The sequence below is a fragment of the Lynx rufus genome, unplaced genomic scaffold, assembly GCF_022079265.1.
Source record: "Lynx rufus isolate CCGP_SWC_20201006 ecotype Redwood Valley unplaced genomic scaffold, mLynRuf1.p SCAF_15, whole genome shotgun sequence".
Classification (NCBI taxonomy): Eukaryota; Metazoa; Chordata; class Mammalia; order Carnivora; family Felidae; genus Lynx; species Lynx rufus.
In genome coordinates, this window is record NW_025814829.1 from 36613245 (window position 1) to 36631624 (window position 18380).

The 18380-nt window shown below is 43.1% G+C and overlaps 1 protein-coding gene across 2 annotated transcripts in view; it reads right to left on the bottom strand.

Annotated features, from left to right (window-relative positions):
* Positions 1-11848, bottom strand: part of STX6 (syntaxin 6) — a 51752-nt gene extending 39904 nt beyond the window's left edge. For both annotated transcript variants that reach the window (XR_006961628.1, XM_047076862.1), the window contains exon 1: positions 11600-11848. Coding sequence is in view for 1 of the 2 variants with exons in the window: in XM_047076862.1 (XP_046932818.1) it covers positions 11600-11634 (35 nt within the window). In the remaining variant the exon portion in view is untranslated. The remainder of the gene's footprint in view (positions 1-11599) is intronic.
* Between the last annotated feature and the right edge of the window lie 6532 nt (positions 11849-18380).

Sequence of the window (18380 nt, forward strand, 5' to 3'; positions counted from 1 at the left end):
CACAGGCCCAACTGGTCACCTGGCTTATTCCACTCTCAATCTCTTGTTTTTCAGTAAGTTTCATCTTTAGCTATCAGTTAGTGGCACAGACAAAAGAAAGGCAAAGTAGGCATTAGACTGCATTTCTAAGACACACGTTTCAAAGAATTACAAAAATGGGAACTATCGGCAATGGTTCAAATCTCGAAAAGCCAGAACCTGCCGTGTGTCAAGGAATCCCATTTTAACAGCAGCTAGAGGGGTCACTCAAAGTTTAAAACATCTCCCAACTTCATGTCAGCTTAGCATCAGCCTGGAAAAGAAGGCCTGAAAGGAGAATAGAAAACAACATGTGGCACAAATTCTTTTTTACGCCAAATATTAATGGTAACCAGAATTTTCCAAAGAACTTGGGATTTCTGAACGGTTTCAAGAGCCACAAGACACACCCAATAAATGTGCAAGACTCTAGTGACACAACTCAATTAACAACCATTTGTAAATATCTGGAGCTGAATATTTAAAATCACTAGGTATCCCCAGTAAATCAATTAACAGAACAGAGGAGAGAGAGAAAAAAAAAAAGAGGAGTATATAACAACGTCATCGGCTTCAGATCTGTGAGGGTTTTAACGAGAAAGAAGAGAGCCCACTGAGTTTTCTTCACACTCCTTTCTCAGCAAGGGCGGGGGGTTGGGGGGGGAGGAGCTGTTTCTCTAAGAACTGACTAGTTAGGTACTTCCCCCCCCCACACACACACACAGAAGTCCAGCACAGCCCATGTGAACATGGCACCCTGGGAGGAGCACCACACCCCGTGAGGAGCACTTCACCCTGTGAGGAACACGGCACCCTGACCAAACAGCAGCAGCTGCTGACTTCCCAGGCAGCAGCGATCCACTTTTGTCTATGGTCTCCAAAAAGGTCAAAATCACAAAATATTGCTATCTTTTTCCTGTAAGTCTGGTTTATCTATTTGAGGCTTTTCTTTCAACTGTGTGATGGGGACAACTGAAGTCTGACACCCAGAAGTTTCCATGAGGGGCCAGGTATACCTTGAATTTTTGGAGCTCTTTGGCTTAGCAAACTTCCTGGTTAATAACAATCTGCTCACCAACAGCACTGGGAATCATGTCTGGCACCGTTTCACCAAAAACTCGCTAATTATTTTCCTAGGAATTACAGGTTTAGCTCTTGACCCAGAGAAGGTCTCCACAACAGTCAGGCCGATTTTCTGCTGCCACATCTGTTGCAGATGTTTCCAAAGTCGGTTCTGTCTTACACATCTCATGGGCAATGAGAGTCACAGTGTTGGAAAATGCTAGGGATGAAGCTCTTCCCCATCGCTGTCCACCAAATGGTCAATCAAAATCATGGGACTTGTCATATCCTAGTGGATTAAATTCCAAGAACACCAGAATGAAGGTCCTTTGCTGTAATCCACCTCAATGCCCAGGGAACTAGAGGTAAATAACTGTCAAAAGTGAAAACACAGTCTGTATCTTTGAAGAATGTATTTTTGGGGCAAAAATGAAGTCATCAAAGCTTTCGAAACCAGAGTCTTCCATTCATTATAAATAAAAAGTTGACACCGTCAGAACTAACCTAGTTTGTTTCCAAAGCCAGGCAAACACTAACCCTGTCATTGCTAGCTGAGCCTCTCCCATACAACGTTCCAGTCTGCTCCACTATACGGAAGGGCCCACCCTCCCATCCAACCTCTAGGGTTAAAGGCAATACATCCAGATGTCCATAAAAATCACAAAGTTTTCTCATCCACATCTCACCAAGTTTATCAGTAAAGTTGGAGGAAGGAGTATCTCAGCCATTAGGGATTTTGAGTTTCGCAGAATCTTCCATTCAGCTACACCAACAAGTTGTAGGATAATTGGAGCTGCAACACCCAGCAAGCAGCCTTCTGATTTCTCCTTTCTTCTCAGATCATGCTGACAGACTCTGAATTGGCATCTGTTCCAGTTACAGTGGTTGTGTAACAACCGTCCCAAAACTTAGAGGTGTAAAACAACCAGTTATTATGCTCGTGGACTCTGTGGGTCGGGAAATCGTGCCGAACACGGAGGAGACGGCTGGTCCCTGCTCCACCATGTCTGGGGCGGCAAGAACATGTGCTCCTCGGGGTCTATGACGTCTGTCCACATGTCTCCCTCGCGGCTTCAGTACAGCTGCACTCTTCCCATGTTAGCTCAGGACCCCCAAGCCTTGTGTCCTGGGTCAGAGAGATACAGGCAGAAGCTGTGCTGGTTGTCCTTTAGGACCTGAGCTTCAGGAGTCAAGCAGTGTCATTTCCCCCTCGCTCTGTCGGGTGAGGCAGTTACAAAGGTCTGCCCAGGTTCAAGGGAAAGGATCCCAGCTTGACAGAAGAATGCCAGCTTTGCAATCAGAGAAAAGCAAATGGGGCAGGATGTATACTGGGGTGGCCACCTTTGGACAAATACAATCTGCCCCAATACCGGTATCTGGGGCAGCCCTCGTTCTGCACAACTCTACCGACAGGTTCCTGTTTCATCAATATACTAGGAAAGGCACATGGTTTCCACTCTAGTAATGAAACGCCTGTAACCATATCACCGGCCCGCCCCATATCCTACCAACCTCGTTCTGCCACCAATCCCTCGTGCAGGGTGAGAGAGGAGCTCCGGTTACTGCTTGACTTCCACACTCACATCTTTTGTATTTAAGGGGAAAAGCACACACTCTCCTTTCACTTGACCTCACTTCATTTCCAAATTCAACTGTACTGTGATACCTTTTGCAATTACTCTTGTGGGGGAGAAATTGCCTCTGCTTAGTCACCTGCAGTTATATACAATTTTGACCTCAATTTGCTGCTGCTTCCACAACTCCCCGGGGATACTACCAATGACACTGCAGGTCAAAGTCACGAGTGGCTTGCACTCGTGCTCACTTTCAAGGTACTTGCCACCACAGCCTGTTTTCTTGAAACTCTCACTTCCTTTGTTTTTGTGTCATTGTGCTCTTCTAGTTTCTACCAGTTTTCTCTTTCCTCTTCCTCCACTTGGTCCCAGTGTTTCTGAGCACTTTTTTTCTTTTCACAGAGGGAGACGAGAGAAAGAGAGCAAGCATGTGGGAGGAGGGGGAGGGGCCGAGGGAGAGGGAGAATCTTAAGCAGGCTCAGCACAAAGCCCGACATGGGGCTCAATCCCATGACCATGAGATCACAACCTGAGCCAAAATCAAGAGTCAGAAGCTTAACTGACTGATCCCCCCAGGTGCCCCTCTCAGCACTTTTTACAGATTTTTTTACTCACAGGTTCAAAATGTCCCTTTAAGCTGATGACTCCCCAACTGCATTACCAACTTTAGCCACTCACCCAGGATTAATTCCTATATTTTTAGCTGCCCATAGGACCATTCTATTTGCCTAAAACCAAACTAATCCTATCCTGCTACAAAAAAAAAAAAAAGCAAGTATTAAAAAGATAAAACAGAAAAAACGTCTGCATCCCTTTCTAACTTCCCCTTTTCAGTCAATGGCGCCACTATCTTCCAAGACTTGAAACTTGTCTAGATGCTTTTCCTCTTAAACTTCTCACCTTGCACAGCTTCTACTGAAGCCCAATCACTGGATTTTAGATCTGGAAGGAACTTTCAAGATATCTAGTCTGCACTCGTTGAACAAATATGAGAATGGGGCTTGGGCATCTTGGCTGTTTGCCTCAAATGCTTCTGACCCTGACTATGAGGCGCCTTCCAGCACCAAGACCTATTCAATCCCATCTTTGCTAAGCCTCCAGACAATCTATTTTCTTTGTGGAATCAGAACACCTGGGTTTGAGCCCTTAACAGTTGTTTGCCCAAAGGCAAGTGAACAGTAACTGCTAGTTAAAACTGCCTCCTGATTAGGAACTTGTAACAGGAAACAGATTAAATTGAAACTCTTTCAGCTGGGTATTCCACACCTTCCTCCCCCAAACTGGCCGACTTTAATATCCAACCTGATTTCTCATTAAAACAAAATCTGTGTCACTTGGCAGGTCTCCTTCCCATCCTCCCCTTTCTCATTCCTGGCTCTAGACTTCTGCTTGCTGCTTCCCCAGCCAAGAGTCCCTACATCTCTGCAAATGAAAAGCAGACATTTCCTTAAGGCCCAGATTGAGACCCTATACTTGCTTCACTAAAATGTTATTGCCCAACATTCCCACTGGGGTCTTTACTTTTTTTACTCTCCATGGCATCTTAACCCTCTTCCAAAATCTTACACACAATGCATATTGTCTTTCGCCTACACTCCTCTGCGTTTCTGTATAGCATTCTCCAACAAGACTATAATTTCAGCCAAATATAGTATTAGGCATTGGATAAATTTGTAACAAATGTTTGCAAGGCTGTTTTTATAGTGAAACATCTGATTCCGATTTTTAAAAAATAGAAAATGAGCGGTGCCTGGGTGGCTCAGTAGGTTAAGCATCCGACTTCGGCTCAGGTCATGATGTCACAGTTCGTGAGTTTGAGCCCTGCGTCTGGCTCAGTGTTGACAGCTCAGAGCCTGGAGCCTGCTTCAGATTCTGTCTCCCTCTCTCTCTGCCCTTCCCCCACTCACACTCTGTCTTTCTCTGTCTCTCAAAAATAAATAAATGTTAAAAAATAGAAATTAAAAAAGTAGAAAATGAGATTTGACTTATATTCAAATTTATTAGATTAAAACTACTCTACAAACAAGTGATTTTTTTCAGTGATTATACTAATAGTTTTCTCTACATTGTGAATAAAATACACAATGCCTGCCTTCAAGGAACGCACAATCTAGCTGCAGAGACAGGTGCTGGCTAGAGAACACAACACAACATACACCATACTGCTCATCTGCTAACTTATGCCATTATTTCAACATTGATCCACAGCCAAGAACCTAGAAATTATCCTTATTCAGGTGCACAAAGCCTCCCAAACAGCAAAATATTAAGGAGCCACAACATTCGTGCCTTTTACCTATAGGAGAGGCTCACTTGGTACCAAGAGACTCTCATACCCAATGCTCAATGTTGTGGTTTTCTTGGCCTCTTCCGTTAGAAATCACAAATTCTAAAAGGTTGCCAACAAGATAGGGGAAAAATACAGAATCCAAAACTCATCAAACAAGTACTGCATGCGTCCCTACTAAATACAAAGATGAAATAGGATTCAAATACGGTATTTTTTTCACCTCACAATTTAGTACAGATTTCTTAAAATGAGAATCCCAGTACTATTAAGAGATTAAGGGAAATGGGTGGGGTGAGGGACAGAGTGGAGATAGGGGTGTATTCTGGAGGGCAATCTGGTAGTATGTACCAAAAACTTTAAAAATGTGCATACTCTCTGGGGTACCTGAGTGGCTCAGTCGGTTAAGCAGCCGACTTCAGCTTGGGTCATGATCTCAGGGTCTGTGGGTTCAAGCCCTGCATCGGGCTCGGTGCTGACAGCTCAGAGCCTGGAGCCTGCTTTGGGATTCTGTGTCTCCCTCTCTCTCTGCCCCTCCCTGCTCCTCTCAAAAATAAATAAACATTTTTTTTAAGTGTGCATACTCTCTGAATTAGCAATTCTACTACAGGAACGCAGGCTATGGAAATAATCAGAAGCAGCAATAAAAACCTGTCAGGCATTCTCTTTGCCACTACATTAATTGTAATACTGAAAAATCAGAAACATCACAACTGTCATCCTGGGTAATAAACTATATTGAATTTGTATGACAAAATACAACAGAGTCATTAAAAGCCCTCCTCACTGAAGACATTTAAAGGATATAAAAAGTACAGATTAAAAGATTTAAAACAGTATGATTCCAATTTCTAAAACAATTACTAAATAATATAATAATAATACACTTCTATATAAATCCCAGCCTTTCCACTGATAAGCTTATAAGCTTGAAGTTTTCTTTTTTGGTTTTTTTTTTTTTTTTTACTCTCTAAGTTTCATTTTCTTCCTTTGCGAAATGATAATAGTACTACTACTTACTTCATAAGGATTAAAAAGATAATTCCTATTAGGTTCTTAGAACAGTGCCTGATAATATAGTAAGAGATCAAAAACTCTATTAGTAGTATTGCCTAAAACTATTAATAGAAATAAAGATCAAAAAAGATACCAAAAGGAGTGCCTGGGTGGCTGAGTGCGTTAAGTATCTGACTCTTGATATCAGGTCAGGTCACAATTTCAGCTCAGGTTATGATCTCACTTATTCACAAGATCGAGTTGGGGGCTCTGTGCTGAAGGCTAGGGGCCTGCTTGGGATTCTCTCTTTCCCTTGCTCTCTGCCCCTCCCCGTTTTCTCTCTCTCTCTCAAAATAAATAAGCATTAAAAAAAAGACACCAAAACTTTAATGAATTATTTCTGGATGGTGGCATTTCAGTAAATTTTTTAAGGTTTATTTCTTTTGTGAAAGAGAGAGAGAGAGAGTGTGTGTGAGAAGGGGAGGGGTACAGAGAGAGGGTGGGAGAATCCCACGCAGGCTCCACACCGTCGGTGAGGAGCCTGACACAGGGCTCGAGGTCACAACCATGAGATCATGACTTGAGCTGAAATCAAGAGTCAGATCCTTAACCGACTAAGCCACCCAAGTTTCCTCAATAAATGTTTATTTTCCTTTTTATATTTTTGTTTCCTAATTTTCCAAAAGAAGCATATATTCCTCTAACATTATTTTAAATGTTACTCAAAAACCAGGGTTTTCCTCTTAGAAAGGGCAGCCAATTTGGATGGAAACATTTAAAAGAGAATGTCTGTTGGGCATTTAATATGTGCCCCCAACTGCTAGGCAAGTTACATGCATTAACTCATTTAATACCTTACAACTAATAAAGCAGGTATTGTTAAGCCAATTTTGTACCTTGCTAAGACATTTTGTACAAATAGACTCAAAGAGGAGAATTAACTTGCCAAAAGTTACACCCAATAATTGATAGGTGAGATCCCAACATTGGGTCAGCCTGATCACCAAAAACCAGTTCTTTCACCAAACTTCACTGCTTCCTGAAGTCAGATAAAGAGAAAAATTACACCCAGAATCCACTTTCCCTTTCTCTTCACCCAGCTTTATTCTCACTGAACTTATCACCACCTGACATACCACATATTTGTTCGTTTCCTGTCCTTAGAATGTAAGCTCCATAACGATGGGACGTTGTTTGTTCGCTGCTCTATACCCTCAGCTCCTGGCACACAAAACAGACCCTCAATATTTTAGAATAAAAGATTCTGAATAGAGAAATGATCTGACCATGTCCCTGTGGACACATCTGGTAGCAGTGGGAAGCTTGCTGAAGAAGTTGCTTACACGAGTCCAGGTAGGAGGGAACAAGGACATGAACCAGGGTAGAAGAACCATAACTAAAGAGGGAGATAAGATTCTAGAGATAGCTAAGGGATGGCACTGACAGAACACAATGCCGTGTGGACATGGGAGGAAGGAGAATGCAGAGTCAGGAGTAGAGGGCTAAGAGGAGGAAGGCCTGGTCAGGCATTGGGAGCGAGGGGGGAGAGAGTGGGGTCAGACTGACCTGGATGTGCACAGAGTACCTGACATAATGGGAATAATCAATCTCACCCAGTGAGAACGCATGGAGAGGATCCACCAGAGAGGCTAGGTTAAGGGCAGGCTAGAGGTGATTCAGTAAAACCTGGAGTTTCAGGGACCGAGTCTGGTGGTGTAAATACCACTACGAATGTCTACTCCAGGTAGAGGCTGGCTTCATGTGTCCTAAGAGCTCAGCTGCCCCATTGTGGTCATTTTCTCCTCTGTGTTCTGGGATTCTCCTCTGAACAGGACGTTCGTTGATAGTGTTCAAACCCCACAAAACTAGCCTCAAACATCCAGGCACTAAGAACTACACATTTAGATTAAAACAGCTTTCTATCTGGTCCCCTTCTTAATCTTTCCTCACATTGATGCATCCAACACTACCATCAAATTAATATTCCTAAAAAAAAAAAAAACACACAAAAACACTAATTTCACACCATTTCCTAGATTTAAAAATCTCCCATGGCTTCAAAATGAGACTCTCCTTGACCCTATTCTACCTATGCTGTGAAATATTAACAGTGTGAGTAGAACTAGGCAGTTCAAATTTGAATCCTGGGTCTACTACTTGTTAGCTGTGTAACCCCAGGCAAATAACTTAACCCCTCTATGCTTCCTCAGGTCCTCATCTCTAAAATGTGGCTAGTACTCACATCACAGAGCTGCTCTTATCAAGTGAAAATTTTGATACTGCTTACTTAGCACAAACTGCCTGGATAGGAGTTGCGTCCCCTAAACGTTTGTTATTATTATTACTTCCCCCAAATAAACTTCCTACACACCTGAGATGCTCTCCTTGATAATTTCTAATACACAATGCCCATCTCAGGGCCCTTGCTGGCAGCGTTCCCACCCATGAATCACTACTCCTTAAGCACCACCACCACAACCACCACCACCTTTGAGTATTTATTTAACATTTATGCTGTATATTCAAAGTGCTGGGTTGGAAGTACAGGAAAAATAAACAGCCCCAACCCTCAGAGCTCATAGTCTAATAATGAAAGACAGCCAGAGGAAGAGGGGCAATAATGTGTCACAAGGGCCAAGGGAAGCACTTCCTGGAGGCAGTGCAGATGCTTACACTGAATCTTCAAAGCTTAGTGGGTGAACCAGGCAGAGTGGGTGCGTGTGAAGTAAGAGCGCCCAGTATCGGGTCAGACTCACCGTACTGAGTCTGACGTCGCGCGAGCTCTGAGCTGAGGGTAGGCAGAGTGGGCGGAGGGGAAAGGACGGCTGGATCATGGTGGCCATGAAGTGTTTGGACTTTGTTCTGTAGGCAACAGGCAGCCACTAAAAGATGTGAAGTAGGAAACCCCTGCTTGGGTTCTAGAAGAGCTAGAACCCAATATGGGCTCCACAAGTGACTACTGAACACTTACAATGCACCAGTAGGATGAAGGAACTGATTTTTTTTTTATTTCAATCAATTTAAATTTAAAAACTGATACGCCATTCAGTTACTGGAAAATTTTTAAGTATGTTTGGAATATTTGGGTATGTGAATCTGCTTTTTCAACTATAAATTTAATGAAATCTAAATACAGATCAAAGATTTCTGATGCAAATTTAGTGTCCAAATTGAGCTGTACTATACATGTAAAATAGACACCAAATTTGAAGACCAGGTACAAAAAAATAAAATATCCCATTATAATCTTCTCTTTTATGTTTATTTTTGAGAGAGACAGAGTGTGAGGGGAGGAGGGGCAGACAAAGAGGGAGACACAGCATCCAAAGCAGGCTCCAGGCTCTGAGCTGTCAGCACAGAGCCTGATGCAGGGTTTGAACTCATGGACCAAGAGAGCATGACCTGAGCTGAAGCCAGACACTTAACCAACTGAGCTACCCAGGCACCCCCCATTATAATCTTTATAATAATCACATGCTGAAATATTTTGATTATATTAAAGATGACATTAATATTAATTTCACCTGCTTCTTTTTAGTTTTCAACATGGCTACTAGAAAATATCAAATGGCATATATGGCTCACGTTATATTTTAGACAGCTCTGATCCAACAGAACCAAAGGCAGATGACCAGAAGCAGGCAGACCAATTAAGAGACTCATTTTAGTAAGAGTCCAGATGAGACTCGGGCCTGAATTCACTAAATTCTACCCATCTTCAAAACCTAATCCAAGACCTACTACTATCTCTAAAAGCTTTTCCAATCATAACCATTTCTAATGAGTTGCTTTTCTCAGAACTACTGGGGCACTTAATCTTCTGTAGCATTCGCTTCAGCGCTTAATTTATCACCTGTCATTTCTACTTAATTTTGGGGTGAGTTGCTTCTCAGAACCATAGCTGCTAGGCTAAGAGCCATAACTTAGGCATCTAATTTTTCTACACCGTGCGATACATTTTCAATATTAATAAACAGAGGTACATGGCTCCCCAAATATTCTCTCACAGTCTGGAAGTATTGTGAATCTCTTTCTTCAGACACCTTAAGGGCATGAGCTAACATGATATAAAGTCAACCAACAATCCAGGCCAGTGTTCCAATACAACAGTGATATCTAATCAGTGAGCAAGCATTGGTAGAATGTATTAGATACTATCAGGAAAAAAAGGCCAAGATGGCAGGGCAATTTAGCATTTTTGCAAATTCCATTAAAAATCAAACAATTTCTGATTCTCTCTGCTTTCCACTGCCAGAGACAACCTTTGCAACCTAAGCATTAAGAATATCCCTTTAAGGAAAAGACACACAGGCTTTGATATTTAAAAATGAACCCCGAAACTAATCCTTCCAACAAATAACACATTTTCCAAGCAGAGAGCCACATATTACTAATCAATCTACAACTTGTCACTTTCCCATCTACCTTAAAGTAAGATGAAGAAACCCCTTTTAAGAAAACGTTAAGAAGTGTATAGATTTTACTGTATCATGGATAACAAAGTCCTTCACCTAAAGTACCATGTGAATTCTCTGAGGAGAATCCTTAAAAAACACAAACACTCAAGCAACTGGTCAGCTTTTACCACTACAGAAATAGGAAGCTAGTAGCAACTAGTTGCAAGCAAAGGGACACTTCGTGATTACTAGTACTGATCTTCTGGGAATTTAGTAGTTCTCAGATTTTTTTTTTTTATGTCTAACACTTAAAACATAGAAGTGACAAGTTACAACAACATAAGAATCCATCTTTCTTAATGGCTACAAAGATAATACAACAAAGTGCAAACCAAGTTTCTACCTCCAAACAATCAAGCAATCAAAGATGGAGTCAGGACAGCTCATAGGGAAAAGTTAAGGCAGTTCTGTTCTGAAAGGCTGGATAAGAATGGGGGGAACCTGTCAAATAGCCTGGATGAAATCAGGGAGTTAAAAAGAAAGCGCTCACTTCCTTTAGCACTGTGGGAAAATCCCAGTTGCTAATATAAAGCTGAGGAAAGTTTAGTTTGGCTGATTTCATTTTGTTTTCCTTCCAACATCATCGCCGAGTTCGAACGGCTGCTTTCCTCCCCTCACATTACTCAGTAAAAACGCCCCCACTGAATTGAGTTGTCTTCCGGAGCCGTGCTCCCCCGCAGCCCAGCCTGCAAACGTGCTCAGGCGCCTCTGGGCATGTTGTGGTCTCACCAGTCTGCGGGCCAGAGCTCCAAACTCAATGGACAATGGGAACTCACCCCCATCAACGCCAACTACAAAGCTCAGGAGGGCCATTTCCCTTTTCCTGCCCAGATGCTGTTTTCCCTCCTTCGAAGTAGGGCCCCGTGCTCCACCGGAGCCCCAGTTGGGGCTAGGACGCGCGTCTCCCTCCCCACCTGCAGAGCTGCTGGTCCCCTCGAACCCCAAATAAGTTGTATCTCGGCGCACAGGCCAAAGAGGACCTCCTTCCCCAGGGGCTTGGCTGGGGACATGGTTTTCACAGTCCAGGTAGGACTGGGAAGGGATGTCTCTGGACGCTTGGTCATGGCCCTGCAGGCTAAGCCGTCCCCACTGTCCCCTCCCTAGCCTCCACTTGTCTCCCCTCCCCCTCTGGCGAGGAGAGCGGGGAGGTGCGGGCTGGCAACACGGCCACCTCCTCCTCCAGTGGAGACCGCGGGGACACTCACCCTTTCACCACAAAGAAGGGGTCCTCCATGGACATGGCGTCCCGGCCCCCGGCTGCCTCACGCCTGCTCCGTGCACCGGGCGCCCGCGCCCTCCGAGCCTCCCTCTGCCCACCACACCGGCCTGCCGCAGCCGCCGGCGCCTCGGCCTGGGGAACCCAGAGCAGCTGGCGCGCGCAGGCCGGGGAGCACGGGACCGCCGCTGGTCCAGCAATCGATCCCCCAGAAGACCGAATCCCAGTCTCCGACGCCGGCCCCCGCGCCTGCCTCCACCCCCGGCTCCTCCCGGCGCGTCTGGCAGACTTGACCCCGCCCCCGGGACCTGCGGCCTCGTCCAACCACGAACACGGGCCCGCTGCACCACTTCCGCACCCGCGCTCACGTGACCAGGGCCGGCCCCGCCTCCCGTCGGCGGAGCCTGGGCGCCGCGTCGAGCAACCCTGGAGGCGGGGCTCTGGGGTGGGTGGAGGGCCGGTGTTCCCCCGCCTCCCTACTCAGGTTTCAGGGGAGGTGCTGCTCGCTCCCCCATTGGGGTTGGTTAGGTTTTCAAGACATACACCCCAGTACCTGATTTGCACAATCCTTTTACCTTTCCTATACTTTTAACACTTGATTTTGATAACATATGATTTATAAATCCATCTCGTCCTCGACTTGCATTAAAACGAGCTCATATAACATTATCTGACTATGATAATGTTGCACAATTCCTTTATGTGGGTCTTAACTATGTGTCCCGCAATGTCCTAAAGGCTGTATGTGCGTTATCTCAATATTCTTGGGGGGAAGGAATTATTTCCAATTTGTAAATGACAAAGCTCAGACATTTCAAGATTTCCCATGGTCACACACCTGACAGGGCACAGCCATAGATTCTGTGCACTTTCCACCAGACTGGATGTATTTTCTAATGTGTGCATTGCGCAGGTGAACAGTAAGGTAATTTTTTCATACAGCATACAGTGCTTCCCTGGGGAGAGCACCTTTGAGGGATTAAGAAGAGACCACGTGTGGCAGTTTCTTCCCAGCTATAGCTCAAGAGCTCTTCAGATAGCATTTTGGTCAGAACAATTAGCCAACTCATTCTGTGTATGCTATATAGGCTTTGTGAACTCTAATTGCTAATTATCTCTGAGCACTTACTGTGTGTCAGGCACTGTGCTAAGTGTTATCTCAGTTGCTCTAATAATAAGGTAATTACTGTCATTATCCCCATTTTACAAATGAGAAGTCTGAGACTCTTGGAGGTTAAGTGACTTGCTCAAGGTCACCAGTCTTTGGAGATGGTAGAGTCCTCAGAGCTAGACAAAACCTGTTTGAACCTGGGTTCTATTATTCAGTTTCTTATCTACAAAATGTGAATAATAATATTTGGCTTGTGGATTATTGTGAAGGTTAAATAAAAATGCATGTAAACCCCAAGGCCCCCAAAGAGTGAGGCAGCACTTGTAAAGGTGTGACCAAACCAATGTGAGTTTGCTCCTAGGTGAGTCCCAAACTGCACCATGTTGAGTAGTTGCTCAAAGAAAACTTTAATTTGCGGCAAATAAGAAAGGGCTTCCAAAGTGATGGCTCCCCAAGAGAGGGTGAATGAGTTGATTTTGTTCTAAGGTAGGATGAATATTTAGATAGGGAAGCCTCATCATCGTATGTGGAGGCAGGCATAAGGTTGCCCATGCACCTTAAGGAAACATGCCCTATATGGACATTGTATGTTATGTAAATGAGTCTGAGGCTCCTCCTTGGGCAGATATTTTAGTATTATAATGTCATAAAGGTAGTTGTAGGTCATTCCAGAGGTTACTCCATGGTCCATGTTCTCAGGCACAAGGTTGGGGCGGGGGTGGGGGAGGGGCGCGTGGTTAGCTCAAAAGGGCTTGGTGGTCTGGGCCAGTGGGCGTTCTCTTCAGGGCTGTCAGGAGTGCTTTTGGGTTTCATTTGCCTGAGTTAAGAGGTAAGCCAGAAAAAAGAGCTCAAGGAAAAATGTAAGACAAAGGTTAGTGAGTACAGGCAGGTGGGCAATAAATGTCAGGTCTTGGGGTCTAGCGGGTGACAAAGGGAGAGGAAGGGGTGAATCTGATAGATGTTTTCTAGGAAAGACAAAAAAAAGGACACCTAGACATGAGAGATTAAGTGAGGCTAGGGAGCCAAGAGGTGAAAGGCTCTGTGCTTCTTAGACCCTGCAGGGTCTCCTGTAGGAGCAGTGAGGTCAGATGTGGGGAAGAGAAGCTTTTGGGAGACAACCATTTAATTTGGCTATGGACATACTGAGATGGGAAGGTGAAAGAGGATCATTTTTCATTCATTCAACAAGCACATGTAATTAAAGGGCAGATGAGAATACTGAGTAAGAGCCATATGTGGAGCCAGGTTGCTCCAGTTCAAATCCCAGTTCTGCTGCTTCCTGACTATGGTGTCTTTAACACTAAACTGTTAAATCTCTCACTGTCCTCATCTGTGAAATGGACCCCATCATAACACCTTCCTCCTAGAGTTTTACAAGGATTAAATGAATTGATGTGTAAAAACCACTTAGAACAGTGCCTGGGACATGTTGTGCGCTTACTATGTGCTAGGCACTGAAGAACAGAGATAAATAGGCTTGGTCCTTGCTTTCAAGGCACTCTCAGACCATTGGGACAGACAGGCTCCATGGAAAGGGAAGCTATAATTAAAATGAGGAAGAAACAAAGGAAGCTACTTTATTCTTTTCTTCTCTTTTCTTTTCTTTTTTTTTTTTTTTTTTTTTAGTTTAATAGGTCCAAGGTCCTGGCATAAACAACCACTCAGGAAGAATACTCAGCAAAAAGCCATCTCCTCCCATCCCCCCACCAAAAAAAAAAAAAGAATTAAAAATTCTCATGGAATAAAATACCAAAATAGTAGTTGCCCTGGGCTTGTTGTATTGACTGGGAAGGGAAACTTCCTGAGGTGATGGAAATGTTTTCTATCCTGATGGGAGCATGGGTTACAGTTATATGCCTTTGTTAGAACTCATCAAACTGTAACACTCAGATTCTGTTCATTCTGGTGGCAGAGGCTGCAACTCCACCTCTGAGTTTTCTGTACAGTCCTGAGAGGACATCCAGGAGAACCTCCGGTCTCTGAGTGAGTCTGCAAAGTTAGGAGAGTGAGTGACAGAGGGAGCTTGCTGGGGCCCAAGCACAGGCCACTAGGCCAGGGATCCAATGAGAATGAGGATCAGAAAGTGTGGAATCACATCCTGTCATTAAGGACTCTGGGTAGACGGAAGCCATCCCTTCCCCCTAAAAGCTGTGGGAGCTCCATGACACCCCTACAAGGCAATCTCGTCTACTCCAAATGGGAGTAATAATACCCAGCCTGCTCCCTCACTAGGTTGTTCTAATGATCAACTGGGATAATGTATATGAAAGCATTTTGGAAAGAACGGGGTACTCTAAGTACCGTAAATCCTTTTTAAAAAGTAATTGAAAATCGCTTCATTGTGGTAAAATACGTATAACAAAGTCTACCATCTTATCCATTTTTAAGTATACAGTCCAGGAGTGGTAAGTACATTGACACTGTCGCTGAACCAATTTCCAGAACTCTTTTCGTCTTTGCAAAAATAAAACTGTACCAATTAAACGACTCCCTATTCCCCCTCCCCCCACCCCCTGGCAACCACTATTCTGCTTTCTGTCTCTGTGAATTTGACTGCTGTAGGAACCTCATAATTGAAAGCATACAGTATTTGTCTTTTCGTGACTGGCTTATTTCACTCAGTGTAATGTCTTCAAGGTTCATTCATGTTGTAGCATGTGTCAGCATTTCCTTCCTTTTTTTTTTTAAATGTTTATTTATTTTTGAGAGAGAGAGAGAGAGAGAAAGAGAGAGAATGAGCCGGATAGGGGCAGAGAGAGAGGTGGGTACAGAGGGTCTGCATTGGGCTTTGTGCTGACAGCAGAAAACTTGATGCGGGACTCGAACCCACAAACCATGAGATCATGACCTGAACCGACGTTGGACAATTAACCAACTGAGCCACCCAGGAGCCCCAGAATTTCCCTCCTGTTTAAGGCTGGATAATAATCAGTTGTGTGTACATACCACATTTTGTTTATCCATTCATCCATCCATGGTCACTCAGGTTCCTTGCACCTTTTGGCTCTCGTAAATAATAATGCATGAACATAAGCATACAAATATCACTTCAAAACCCTGCTTTCAATTCTTTTGGGTATATATCCAGAAGTGGAATTACTGGATCATATGCTAATTCTATTTTTAATTTTTTCAGAAACCACCAGACTGTTTTGCACAGTAGCTGCACCATTTTACAATCCCACTAACAGTGCATGAGGGCTTCAATTTCTCCACATCCTTTCCAACACTTGTTATTTTGTTTATTTGTTTGTTTGTTTGTTTGTTTGTTTTTAATAAACGGATACGAGGCAGTATCTTATGGTGGTTTTGATTTACATTTCTCTAACGATTATTGATGTTCAGCATCTTTTCTGTGCTTATTGGCCATTTGTGTATCTTCTTGAGCAAAATGTCTATTCAGATTTTTTTTTTTTTAGATTTTATTTTTAAGTAATCCCTACACCTAATATGGGGCTGGAACTCACAACCCCAAGATCAAGAGTCTCGTGCTCTACTGACTGAGCCAGAGAGGCACCCCTCAAACACTTTGCTCATCTTTTAATTGGGTTGTTTTTTGTTGTTGAGTTCACGCTAAATCCTTTTTGAAACAGCATAGAGTAAGGGAGAAAAGTGTTACATAGATGTTAGGTATTACGCTCTTCATCATTTTCCCAATCTTCTGAAAACCCTGATATACATGTGTGTGTTCTAGAACACTCTAGGAAACATTCACTTATATTGGTTTCCATTGATCCAGCTATGGCTGTCTATGTTTCCTAGCCCCAACCACAGGAAATATCCACACAGTGGTTATGTTTTCTTTCCTCTCCTTGGATGTTACCAACACCTCCCACTCTTGCCCTTTACACACTGGTGTAAAATAAACAAAGAGGAATTCTAGTCAGCTTATATATCCCAAATACTAAGAAGTGATTAAGAATTTATGGAAGATACATTTGATGGCTGTTAGAAATGTTAAAAAGTGTATAATGACATGTATGCAAAACAGCAAGACACAAAATTATATATATGATATACATTTTTGTATACACTGTCCACTTTAGATGCACATTTATACATACATATACACTCCTGTCATTTTTACATACACATTTGTACATATATACTAACATTTTTATACATAGAAAATATTTATATTTAGAAAAAAGAAAATGTGAGTTTGGCAATTTTTACCTGGATAATTAGAAATACAAAAAGTGAAAAAAAATCAAAAAAGAGAAATAAGGAAGCCAACTGACCACATACGCAAAAAGTACATCAAAAGTTAGCAGTTTAAAACTCTTTCTAGAATAAGGCAAGTTACTCATGTCTGAATGAATGGATATTGGTAAGTATTAAAAGTTAAAATATGTTATTGAATTTGAACCATTGCAGGAGGGTAGGTATGACCTTTACCATTTTCTATAAATCTGTCGGTGCACAGAGAAGTAAAAACCATAATCTCTCTTGGTATACTAGTGAATAACTAGAATGGTAATAACGATGGCTAACATTTACTTACTATGTACCAGACATTGCACTAAGTGATCATCCGTGCATAATCTTCAGAAGTGGCTCCAGAATTTCTACGTTGGGCAGGTTTTAGAATGTAACCAACTTGTTTGTACACCAGGGCTAGGGGGCTTGAACTGAGATTACCAGATAGACCCACTGTCTTTTCTTAAACTACAGATTTATTTGGGATGGCTAAAGGGTGATGATGGTGATTGCACGTGTGATAATAGTGCTCTAAATTCCCAGCAAGTGACAAGTCACAAGTCCTGGGAACCACTGGGGATCTTATTGAATCTTCACAACAACTCTGTAAGGAGTTATGACCCTCATTTTCCACATGAGAAATCTGAGGCTTAGAGAGGCTGATAATATGTTCAAGGTCTTATAGGTAGGGAAGGCAGAGCCCCATTTGGAAACAAGTTTTTCTGACTCCTAAACCTGTGTTCTTTGCAACAGGATCCTACTGCCCATTTGTATAAGGGCTAGTCTTGTCCCAAAATTAGCAAATGGATTTTACCTAAGCACAAAAATGGATCAGACTTCACACACACCCACGCACATACACATGCAGGCTCACACAGGCTTGAACACATGCACACCTATTGAATTTTTAAAAATAGCCAAGGGGAGGGGTACCTGGGTGGCTCAGTCGGTTGAGCGGGGGACTTTGGCTCAGGTCATGATCTCATGGTCCGTGAGTTCCAGCCCCACAGCGGGCTTTGTGCTGACAGCTCGCAGCCTGGAGCCTGCTTCAGATTCTGTGTCTCCCTCTCTCTCTGACCCTCCCCCATTCATGCTCTGTCTCTCTCTGTCTCAAAAATAAAAAAAATAAACATTAAAATTTTTTTTTAAATAGCCAAGAGGAAACTACTTATTGACTGTAATAAATTACATTATGTGGAAAACACCATTATTTAACAAACAAGACCCTTCTGCTAACTTGATAATTTGTCTTTGGTTTTTGAGGATGATTTGTCCCACTGGCAAATAGGTCAGATTCGTCAGAAAAGCCTTATGATACATATAATAAATTGGGTGTTAAAAGTCAAGACGCACACACACACACACACACACACACGCACACACGAAGCCAAGACATAGTTAAAGGGATCCATAGTGAACAAGATAAGCACAGGACACTGAAAAGTGCAGCCTGAGATTT